The following is a 12539-nucleotide window of genomic DNA, read 5'->3' on the forward strand; positions in this document are numbered from 1 at the left end:
TCACTTTCTGCTTTTTTTGTTATAAACTATGCTGTCAGTCCCCTCATCACCTTCTAGTAGTTTGAGTCAGGCTCATCACATACACCAAAGTGTGCTTTTGTAATACCTTCCATCACACTATGGCATATTGGCCTTGCACTTCAGTGCTGTAGGAAGATGCCCGCTTTAGGTAAATATCTGTCTGGCATTACCTTTATACATGGCCAGTACTGGCTTTTGTACCTAAGTGAGGCTGACAGTTGTTTTGGACACATTTTAATATTCAGTGGCATAAACATCAAAACTCACATTTAACCAATATATGTGCCACTGCCAGAGAATCAATGTCAAGTGCTACAAGATTTTGCAGCAATGACCCGATAATACCGTTATTTAATCTCATGGAACGCTAAGCAGACTCTCTGTCTGCGGTGGGAAAGATTCACTCAGTTGATACTGAATGTTGGAAGTGGCTGCAACACATACCAGTCCAGCGTATTTTCTGATAAATGCATCTTTTAAACACTTGGGGGCACTCTGGGGATGGTGAATAAGGGATTGGATTTCCATCACCAGATCATTAAGTATGAAAACATAACAAATAAAACTAGACTGACAATATGGTAAATGTAATGTACTCCACCCTGAGGCAGTAGTACACTGTTCTGTATTTTTACATTCTTCATACCAGTACACGATAAATACAAAGCACATTTAAGTCCATGTAAGGTGTGTTTTCATGGCAAGATAAGACATTTTACAACTGGCACAGCACACTCTCAATCTCAGTGGCTTAAGTTTTAATCTTTACTAATATTTCCCTTTTAACTTCCCTTTTCAAACTTTTCAAGAAAACTCATTGTCACAATTGGATCAGCCTCATGTAAATGAAGTTGTCCAGGTATTCTATTAATATTGAGCAGATTTACTTCCAGGTTTAATATCTAGGTCAAAATTAACATGTTAGAGAAAGATCACCCCAGAAATATTTTAAGCTACGTGCTTGCTCAGTATGAGGGATTGCTGCAAAGTCAACGACACAATAGTAGCGACTGTCCACCTTTGCTAGATGCTCATCCAGGAAAGTAATTGCTGCAAGTCAAGGACTCGGCGCAATCGGCTGGGTTTCCTTAGATAGAAAACCTTTTAACCAATTTGAATAAAAAACTGAATTTGTAGGCATTGTTTGGTAACTAGGATCAATTTGGAAACTATTCACTTGACTTGGAATCAGTCTGTATGGTTGGATAGAATTGCCTTTTTTATTGTGAAGTGATGAAATTAGGCTTGAATCTGCCTATATCAGGTGGCAATGTTTCTCCCCATTTCTGTTTGCAGTTCACCATTCATTCATTCGTTCATTTCCCAATGTTATACAGTGTGTCTTCCTAAACAGTTTACTGTTATACCTCAATGTAAAGGACATTGATGCTTTTGCTTATATATCTGCATGCCCCTCCCACACAGATCAGTCTATTATGGCTAGAAGAAAAAGGTTGTTCCCCTATATGTGATACCTAATACATGAACTTAATCTAAGTAATTTATGCTCTGTCTCATTTGTAATGAGAAGCAATCTGTTTTATAAAATCAGTGTTAAAGCAGCTATACATGATGTGTAAATATTAAAATTGCATGGCATGCAATTCCATGGCATGCCCCAATTTTGTTGTACAACTTAGATACTCATTTATAACATTTTCATGACATTCATATGTAGGGGGGGGTGGCAGACCCTCTTCCCCACCCATTTTTCTTTTTAAATGCACACTACAACAACGCGGGTTACGGTAGTCCCGGCGGTGGTTCTCCTGTGCTCTGGAGGGCCTTTGGATGTCTGTGGCTTGGATCTCCTCCGTGTCTGTCCCAGGTCCAGGGGGTGGGTCTGTGGCTCCTCACACTCACTATTGCATATTTTTATGGAGAAACCTTGTATGCACGTGCACAATCACACTCAGACCCACAGGTGTTTAGATTCAGGTGTTAACGGATACACAAATGTTCAATATTGAGCCGCATTTACCACTAAATACATCTTGCATTCATAAGTAGCGTGCACCTTTCAGTAAAAAGGCTGGCAAAATGAACATTTCTGCAGGTGTAGAAGCAAGCAGGGTGTTATCTTGTATTCTCTTCATCCTTCTTTTTTTCCTCCATTCTATTCTCCTTCTCTCCCCTTTTACTTTTTGCCCCCCTTTCTCTCTTTCGTGCTTCTTTTTTTTCCTTTCCATTTCTGTCTCCGTGTCCGTAACAATTGAAATAATCCCAAAAAAGTTTCTAATAAAGTTTATTTTTATGAATATCAAGCAGAGCTTTAAAGTGTCAGCTGTAATGCTCCACTTGTGAAAGTAAATCTGTTGGGCATTTTCCTGGCACTCACACAATTCTGAGTGCTTCTCTGCTGGACAGGACACGGTAAAAAAAAAAAAAATTTAATAAAACAAAATTGCATGACATATTACGGCAGTATGCTATTCAATTAATTTGAATGTAAGAACTGAGGCTGCCCTACAGTGTCCAAGGCCTGAGATGCACAGCTTCACAACTGTTGTTTTCAACCTTTTTGCGATTTGCCAGGATGGTGTTTTGCTTTTGGTACCAATCCAGCAATGGATATTCTTGAATTTCGAACAGGATCAATCTAACAGCCTGGAAGGAATGAGTTTGGAAGTAAATGTAGTTGCAAAAATCACCCTCGCAAAAAAAATTTTGAGCAGGATTTGTAACTGAAAAAACTACTAGGCTTATTTGTTTCTTTTTTTGTATGAATCTTTACCTATTTATTTTCCCCCCATTGTAACTGGTTTCTGGCAGATTAATTGTGTTCCAAGATAAAAATATTGACTGAACCTACGACTAAAGTCACTGAATCTGCAGAATATGATGAATTCCAGGCTGTGTGTTATCTCTGACCTCCTCCCGTTGGCAAACTCTTCTCACCTGTCTTCTGTCTGGGTCTGTCGGGGTTTAGCCTGAAATAATCAGACGATGCCTCTGATGAAAACCAAATTTAGTGAGAATGTTTTAGCTAGTTTTACTTTTATTGACATGCAAAATTAAGGCATCTGTTTTTTTACACCTCAACCTTAAAGTGACCTGAGTTATTTTTATAGTTATTTGCTTTTATACATGTTGTATAATTTCTTTAGTTAAAGCAAGAACCCCCATTTTTGAGAAGAAACTCAACACATTTAATTATCCTTAATAGTTTAATTTTCAGTATGACTGACAGGTGATTATTTTTAAGTATAAATTGTAATTAATGGCCTTTCCCTTTATTGATAGACCTTAATTAAATTATGAGTTTAAATTCAAAGGCATTCTTCATTTATTGTCAAATTTACACCCCAGATTATACATATATATATATATATATACAGGTTCTTCTCAAAATATTAGCATATTGTGATAAAGTTAATTATTTTCCATAATGTAATGATGAAAATTTAACATTCATATATTTTAGATTCATTGCACACTAACTGAAATATTTCAGGTATTTTATTGTCTTAATACGGATGATTTTGGCATACAGCTCATGAAAACCCAAAATTCCTATCTCACAAAATTAGCATATTATTAAAAGGGTCTCTAAACGAGCTATGAACCTAATCATCTGAATCAACGAGTTAACTCTAAACACCTGCAAAAGATTCCTGAGGCCTTTAAAACTCCCAGCCTGGTTCATCACTCAAAACCCCAATCATGGGTAAGACTGCCAACCTGACTGCTGTCCAGAAGGCCACTATTGACACCCTCAAGCAAGAGGGTAAGACACAGAAAGAAATTTCTGAACGAATAGGCTGTTCCCAGAGTGCTGTATCAAGGCACCTCAGTGGGAAGTCTGTGGGAAGGAAAAAGTGTGGCTGAAAACGCTGCACAACGAGAAGAGGTGACCGGACCCTGAGGAAGATTGTGGAGAAGGGCCGATTCCAGACCTTGGGGGACCTGCGGAAGCAGTGGACTGAGTCTGTAGTAGAAACATCCAGAGCCACCGTGCACAGGCGTGTGCAGGAAATGGGCTACAAGTGCCGCATTCCCCAGGTCAAGCCACTTTTGAACCAGAAACAGCGGCAGAAGCGCCTGACCTGGGCTACAGAGAAGCAGCACTGGACTGTTGCTCAGTGGTCCAAAGTATTTTTTCGGATGAAAGCTAATTCTGCATGTCATTCGGAAATCAAGGTGCCAGAGTCTGGAGGAAGACTGGGGAGAAGGAAATGCCAGAAGTCCAGTGTCAAGTACCCACAGTCAGTGATGGTCTGGGGTGCCGTGTCAGCTGCTGGTGTTGGTCCACTGTGTTTTATCAAGGGCAGGGTCAATGCAGCTAGCTATCAGGAGATTTTGGAGCACTTCATGCTTCCATCTGCTGAAAAGCTTTATAGAGATGAAGATTTCATTTTTCAGCACGACCTGGCACCCGCTCACAGTGCCAAAACCACTGGTAAATGGTTTACTGACCATGGTATCAATGTGCTCAATTGGCCTGCCAACTCTCCTGACCTGAACCCCATGGACAATCTGTGGGATATTGTGAAGAGAACGTTGAGAGACTCAAGACCCAACACTCTGGATGAGCTAAAGGCCGCTATCGAAGCATCCTGGGCCTCCATAAGACCTCAGTGCCACAGGCTGATTGCCTCCATGCCACGCCACATTGAAGCAGTAATATCTGCAAAAGGATTCCCGACCAAGTATTGAGTGCATAACTGTACATGATTATTTGAAGGTTGACGTTTTTTGTATTAAAAACACTTTTCTTTTATTGGTCGGATGAAATATGCAAATTTTGTGAGATAGGAATTTTGGGTTTTCATGAGCTGTATGCCACAATCATCCGTATTAAGACAATAAAAGACCTGAAATATTTCAGTTAGTGTGCAATGAATCTAAAATATATGAATGTTAAATTTTCATCATGACATTATGGAAAATAATGAACTTTATCACAATATGCTAATATTTTGAGAAGGACCTGTATATATAGCTGCTCTACCAGAGAAAACAAAACGTTGGATTTGTTTTATGCAAATGACTCATATCTCTACAGCAAGACCTCCTCCAGGCAAATCAGATCGCAATCTTGTTTCAGAGGCAACCTGTAATAAAGAGGACTATGAGAAAATGGTCACAGGAAGCTGAAGAAGCCCTGCAAGGTTGCTTTGAGGGTACAGACTGGGATACACTGTGTCAGCCACATGGAGATGACATCAATGCCATGACTGAGTGTGTAACCGACTACATAAACTTCTGTGTGGATAACATCATCCCCACCAGAACCGTGAGATGCTTCCCCAATAACAAACCCTGGATCACCAATGACCTGAAGGACCTGCTTAACAAGAAAAATCCATGTCTCCTTCAGAGAGGGAGACATGGAACTTATGAGTATACAAAAGCAACTTAAAGTCAAGATAAGAGACAGCAAGGAGGTGTATGAAAAGGAAGCTGGAGAGCAAGCTCCAGCAAAACAATATCAGAGATGTGTGGACAGGGATGAAGAAGATCACGGGCTTCAGGCAGAGGGATGATCAGACCGATGGAGGTCTGGACAGAGCCAATGAACTGAACACATTCTTCAATAGGTTCAGTTCAGAAACAAGCTTTGCATCCTCCTCTCCTGCTCACAGCCAAACAGATAGCCCACCCTCCTTTGACCCACAGGACCCACAGCTGTCCAGTAACACCTCAAATGTTTTATCTTCCACCTCAGCTCTAGACCCTTCTGCTTCTACATGTTTACCTTCAACCATATCAGAAGATGCTGATGCTCCTTTTGCCTCCCTCTTCCACCTGTGTGTCTCAAGAAGTCAAGTGAAGATGCAACTGGAGAGACTGAATCGGAATATGGCTGCAGGTCCAGATCATGTCAGCCCTAGAGTCCTGAAGAGCTGTGCAGAGCAGCTCTGTGGGATTCTGCAGCACCTCTTCAATCTTAGCCTGGCCCAGAAGAAGGTTCCAGTGTTGTGGAAGACCTCCTGTCTTGTTCCGGTACCAAAGAAAACATCAGTCCTCAATGACTGATGGGTGATGCCTTGACATCCCATATCATGAAGGTCCTAGAGAGACTCCTGTTGGCCAACCTGAGTAAGCAAACAATAAACTATCAGGACCCCCTTCAGTTTGCTTATCGCTGTGGAGTTGGAGTTGAAGATGCCATCATACACCTGCTTCAACAAAGCCACTGTCATCTCGACAAAACCAGCAGCACTGTGAGGATCATGTTCTTTGATTTCTCCAGTGCATTTAATACAATACAACCTGATTTGCTTTGATGGTTGGGGAGGCAAAGTAGCCTCCTTTTGCTTTGATTACTGCTCTGCACACTCTTGACATTCTGTTGATGAGCTTCAAGAGGTAGTCACCTGAAATGGTTTTCACTTCACAGGTGTGCCCTGTCAGGTTTAATAAGTGGGATTTCAAGCCTTATAAATGGGGTTGGGACCATCAGTTGTATTGTGCAGGAGGTGGATACAGTACACAGCTGATAGTCCTACTGAATAGACTGTTAGAATTTGTATTATGGCAAGAAAAAAGCAGCTAAGTAAAGAAAAACGAGTGGCCATCATTACTTTAAGAAATGAAGGTCAGTCAGTCCGAACAATTGGGAAAACTTTGAAAGTGTCCCCAAGTGCAGTCGCAAAAACCATCAAGCGCTACAAAGAAAGTGGCTCACATGAAGACCGCCCCAGGAAAGGAAGACCAAGAGTCACCTCTGCTGCGGATGATAAGTTCATCTGAATCACCAGCCTCAGAAATCGCAGGTTAACAGCAGCTCAGATTAGAGAACAGGTCAATGCCACACAGAGTTCTAGCAGCAGACACATCTCTAGAACAACTGTTAAGAGGAGATTGTGTGAATCAAGCCTTCATGGTAAAAAAGCTGCTAGGAAACCACTGCTGAGGACAGGCAACAAGCAGAAGAAACTTGTTTGGGCTAAAGAACACAAGGAATGGACATTAGACCAGTGGAAATCTGTGCTTTGGTCTGATGAGTCCAAGTTTGAGATCTTTGGTTCCAACCACCGTGTCTTTGTGCAGCGCAGAAGAGGTGAACGGATGGACTCTACATGCCTGGTTCCCAGCGTGAAGCATGGAGGAGGAGGTGTGATGGTCTTTGGGTGCTTTGCTGGTGACACTGTTGGGGATTTATTCAAAATTGAAGGCATACTGAACCAGCATGGCTACCACAACATCTTGCAGCGGCATGCTATTCCATCCGGTTTGCGTTTAGTTGGACCATCATTTATTTTTCAACAGGACAATGACCCAAACACACCTCCAGGCTGTGTAAGGGCTATTTGACCAAGAAGGAGAGTGATGGGGTGCTGTGCCAGATGACCTGGCCTCCACAGTCACCGGACCTGAACCCAATCGAGATGGTTTGGGGTGAGCTGGACCGCAGAGTGAAGGCAAAAGGGCCAACAAGTGCTAAGCATCTCTGGGAACTCCTTCAAGACTTGGAAAACCATTTCCGGTGACTACCTCTTGAAGCTCATCAACAGAATGCCAAGAGTGTGCGGAGCAGTAATCAAAGCAAAAGGAGGCTACTTTGAAGAACCTAGAATATAAGACATATTTTCAGTTGTTTCACACTTTTTTGTTCAGTATATAATTCCACATGTGTTAATTTATAGTTTTGATGCCTTCAGTGTGAAGCTACAATATTTACAGTCATGAAAATAAAGAAAACTCTTTGAATGAGAAGGTGTGTCCAAACATTTGGTCTGTACTGTACATATATATGTAAGCCCAACAGCTTCAGGGCTATGGACAATGAAGGAAAAGAAAAAATATATTCACATAATTTTGTTTGCTGCTTCTCACATATAAGTTGGTGGAGACAGCAACGCCCCTTGATCCTCCAAAATAAAGAGGCTATAGAAAATGTCTGGGTGGATAATTCAGTGTAAAACATTTTGCATATCTATTCATTTGCATTTGTTTAATAATACTGCAAAACTCATAAATATTGGGATTGTTGGCTGGTTTGTAAATTGGTACTTTTATCAAAGTCCTTTCTGGAGCAGACAGAGGCTCTTACATGAAATTTAGCTCGAATTGCTTACACTCCACCTCATTGTTAGGTTCAGTGAAACAAATCAACAGATTTTCAGTAGGTGTAGGTATAAATAAAACACCTTTAATAAGTGAAACAAATAGGTTTCTAAAATGAATTTAGTGAAATCAAACTGTAAACATTTGTTTTAACTGATTTTTAAGTGTATGTCATTGTCTCTTTTATTTTGAACAAAATCCTCAGCTATGAATGAAAAATGCAAAGATTTTCTACCAAGATAAATAACATAGAAGTAGATTTAAATCCTGTAGTTGACAAAACTACAGGACCACCACCACCCACAAAGTCCCAGTGTCCTGGAGATGTGTGTGAAGCCCTCCTCATATGATATCCACAGAGCTGTTAGCAGGTTGGTGTGTGTGCTTTACCTCCTCTCATTACACGGTGTGACCAGCAGGTGCGTCCTCCACCTGGAGCTTGTCAAAGACAGTCAGGAAGAACTTAAAGAGGAGTTGGTTACCTGAGGCAGATGCCAGATTATTTTGCTCACGACTGGTAATCAGGCTCTCTACATCTTGTGTCTTTATGCTCCTCAAGTTTCTCACCTTCACTGTCTCTCCTCCACAGAAAGTTGCATTCTCTTGTTGAACTCTCCTCAGGACTCCCTCTGTGAATCTCCTCACTGCTCCCCTGGCCGTCTTCCTGGAACCACCTACCTGGTTTTCCCATCGCTCACTCACCTGCCTGTCCACCTTCCAACTTTCACCACTCCAACCTGGAAATGGGACAAAGAGACAATCGCCAACAAACCCCATTCACCAATCCCCTGTCAACCTTAGCTACTGTGGATAAACTCACCTCCTTCTGGAACACCATCTTGTCCTCTGTCAGTAAGAAACCTTTTTTCACTTCGTTACTAAATTATCTTAATCATCCCAGATCACAGACATTTACCACTTACCTCTTCTCCTAGTGCTATCCTGGACTGCAGCCGTTAACCTGGAAGAATCATCTCATAGGAATACATTTACCAATAAACCTTTCAAACTATCTCTTGGTGTCCATGACTGTTGCCTGCACTAGAGACTCTCTCCTTAACAAACATGACACAGAATAAGTAAAGACATATTTCTGCTGCCTACTAAAGATTTGTCTTCTATTAATTGGCAGAAATTCAATGTTGTCTTCATTTACTGTTATTTAAACTCCAAGTTCTGTACAGAAATTAAAAGGGCAAGGGGTGCCAGGGAAAACGAGCGAGAGCCGAGCACTAAGATGTGGGAAAATGTTGACTACCTGTTGCTATGGCAATGGGTTTGGATCCTGCAGGCTGCAGGACTCTTGCTGTTTCTAAATAAAGCTTTTTTTTTCTTTGCACTGATCTTTGGATGAAGATACTCACAGCTGAAGCTAATCTTCTGAATAGTATCAGTTGGAGTAAACACTTGATACTTTCTGTGAAACATCCTCAAAAGCCTTTATAGGATTATAGATAAGATGGTTCGCAATGAAGGGCACATGCTTGAGTACTGATGAAATCCTCAGAAACACTTCCAGACTCATTTAAACTGTTCTGATGTTGATCGAAGTTATAAGGTCATATTTGCTTATTTTTTTGACAATAGATTAGTTAAAAACTGAACTACTACAACTGCTTATATGTTAATGCAAAGTTTCAGTATATGTTATCTGCCAAAGTCATAATTTTTACTGTCTAATTAGAAATCATGAAATAAAATATTAATTTTCCCTGTGAAATGTGTTTAAATATGTCTGTTTATTGAATTAGTGTTTAAAATCTTTTCCACTATGTAAAATCCAAAAAAATACCAAAATGAAAAAGGTATTGTTGCCTTTTGCACTGTATTCTTAGTCTAACTAATTTAAGAGAAACTAATTTATGTTTCCTATATTCTATAATACATATTTAATTTAAAAAGTCATCAAACAAAATGAAATGTGAAACGAGAGAAATATTTCGTTATAACACATCTTTTGTTCCAGATTGCTGTCTGGTAACACAATATCTTGGTCACCCTGTAGGGGGAGCCTGTGTGCAGAGAAACGAGGACACAAATAGGTGCTGAGACCACACACTCCTCGTTTGTGATGGGGACTTCCATTCTTGCTTCAAGTGGGTTTGGGGCCATTTCACAGACAACATATTTAGTCATTTACTCCCACTCAAGGATGCAGCCATCATGTAGTAAATAACCAAGTTTATTAAACAAACGTGTCTGAGTGTAAATTTTGCTGTGTGAATGGCCTGACTGTCTGTGTTCTTCTTGAAAAAGAGGGAGTTCAACATGAAGAATATATAGTGAAAAAAAAATCTAAAAGGCTTATGAAATTTACCTCAGCTTCACGTCGGGTAATAAGATGTCTGTTTCTAAGCAACAGGAGGTTAATGTACAATTAATAATATGGGGAATTGGAAATCCTCACTGATTTAAATGTGCTTGTGAACTGTCTTTTCTCTATAGTTTTTTTCTTCATATTTAGATATTTATAAAACAAGAACATTTATATTTTGGACTTAGAATAACCAAGCAATTTAATGCTATTCTCTAGGAGCGTTTTCAGTAAATAGATTTTTATATTACAAACAACATTTAACTGCCAGTTGTCAATCAGCACCTAAGCATTAGTTTTTAGGATCTCTTTCTTTATGATTTGCCTGACTGACTCAGTGTTTGTGTTAACAGGGCTGCTCACTGGAGAATGGAGAAATACACGGAAACACTCTTACTGGTATGACAAAAAAAACTAATTTAGCTTAGCAAATTAAGTAAAAAAGGGGACACTCATAGATTGACACAAAGTGATGGTTCTATTTTTGAATTTTCATTTATTTTCCATATTTTGATTAACATGGGTTACAGCTTTAAAAAAACCTAATTCTGTTTCTAATCAAATTTTAAAATTACATAAAATGAATAAACAAATGGCTTATGTTCCAGAAATATTATGTTCTATTTATGGTCTACAGACTCATCGGGATAATTGAAGACAGTTGTCCAGCAGACAGTCATTGACACTATCAAAATGTTATTGCTAAATACGTTTGTGAAAGCAGAGTGGAAAGAAAAGCTTTGGTGGAAATCAGTTCAACATCATTTGTGTACGTTAAAAAACATAGTTGACCAAATTGTTAAACCCTAATCTTCACATAAAAGACAAAAACGTTCAGTAGAAAAATAATACAAGAAAACACATGAAACTATAAAACAGTACACCAAAATGATAAAAAAAAAAAAAAAACAATGCCAAGCAGAACAACAATTAATGGTTTGGGGGAGTTTTACAAAGTTCCCCAGTGGAGACACTGATTTTATTTTTCAGCAGGACTTGGGAGCTGCCCACACTGCCAAAATGACCAACATCCGCTTTAATAACCATGGTATTACTGTGCTTAATCACCCAGCAAACTCATCTGACTTAAATCATACAGAAAATCTGTGTAGTAATTTTAGGAGGAAGATGAGAGACACCAGAGCCAGCATTCCAGATGAGCTGAAAACCACAATTAAAGCATCCTGGGCTTTAATGCCACTCTGCATTGATGCTGTAATTAGTGCAAAAGGAACCCCGACCAAGTGTTCAGTGCATATACTGTACAGAACATGGACATACCTTTCAGTTGGGTGACATTTCTGTAAATTTTGTAAATCTATAAAGTAAATATATATATATATATACATATATATATATATATATATATATATATATATTATTATTATTTATTTTTTTTATCAATCTAATGTAATATTCATATTTTTGAGAAATAATATTTTGTTTTTTATTAGTTAGCCATAGTTATGCTGTAATCATCAAAATGTTTTTTAGATATATATATATTTTTTAGAAATACTGCTATGTCACTTTGGAATAATAGGGTTTATTCGTTGGTTTTATTTATAGTAACATTAAGTTTGAGAGGTAAATAAAACATTATATTGTTTTTTAAATAGAAATGGTTCACTTTTATGTTAGAGCTTTTTGACATCCTTCAAGTAGATTTAGTTTCTATTTATCCTTTATAAATTAGATGTATATGAGGAGTTTTACACAACCCTTGCTGATTTGTAAAAATAAATCTAACAGCCCACGTATTAGCCATAACCCGAGTAAGAGAAAATTCCACACAATTCAAGGTCACAATTTTCCGGATATATAGCTGCTGTTAGTGTAATGTTACCTAAAAACAACATCCTTGCCAGGGTTGTTAACGACTTATATTTGATATAGCAGCTCACCACTGCCAGCTCTCTTGATTCTGGTTCTTTGTTTTGCAGATTATCATCCACCGACGCCACCATGGAAGACTGGTTTCCACCGTTACCAGTTCATGTTATTTGAGCAGCCTCCTCACACTAATGTAAAACTCACTGAAAAGGAGTCCTCCCGTGGTAATCACTCTGCATCTTTAGCTTTCTCTAGCTTTCAGAATCAGTATTATTTTTTTCCAATAATATCTAAAAATACCAGTAAATGCTAAAATGTTACTGAAGATTATAGCAAGACATTCAAACTCCTCATCTCC

The 12539-nt window shown here is 39.0% G+C and overlaps 1 protein-coding gene and 1 long non-coding RNA gene across 2 annotated transcripts in view; both read left to right on the forward strand.

Moving 5' to 3' along the window:
• Nucleotides 1–12539, forward strand: part of LOC124878322 (phosphatidylethanolamine-binding protein 4) — a 76294-nt gene that overhangs the window by 48820 nt on the left and 14935 nt on the right. The window contains exons 5-6 of the mRNA XM_047382208.1: nt 10702–10747; nt 12292–12405. Coding sequence (XP_047238164.1) covers nt 10702–10747; nt 12292–12405 — 160 coding nt within the window. The remainder of the gene's footprint in view (nt 1–10701; nt 10748–12291; nt 12406–12539) is intronic.
• On the forward strand, nt 8449–9180 carry LOC124878323. The gene is made up of 3 exons (XR_007040717.1): nt 8449–8551; nt 8624–8882; nt 8970–9180. It is a non-coding gene; the product is annotated as an uncharacterized LOC124878323 (long non-coding RNA).

The sequence above is a fragment of the Girardinichthys multiradiatus genome, chromosome 12 (assembly GCF_021462225.1).
Source record: "Girardinichthys multiradiatus isolate DD_20200921_A chromosome 12, DD_fGirMul_XY1, whole genome shotgun sequence".
NCBI classification, from domain to species: Eukaryota; Metazoa; Chordata; class Actinopteri; order Cyprinodontiformes; family Goodeidae; genus Girardinichthys; species Girardinichthys multiradiatus.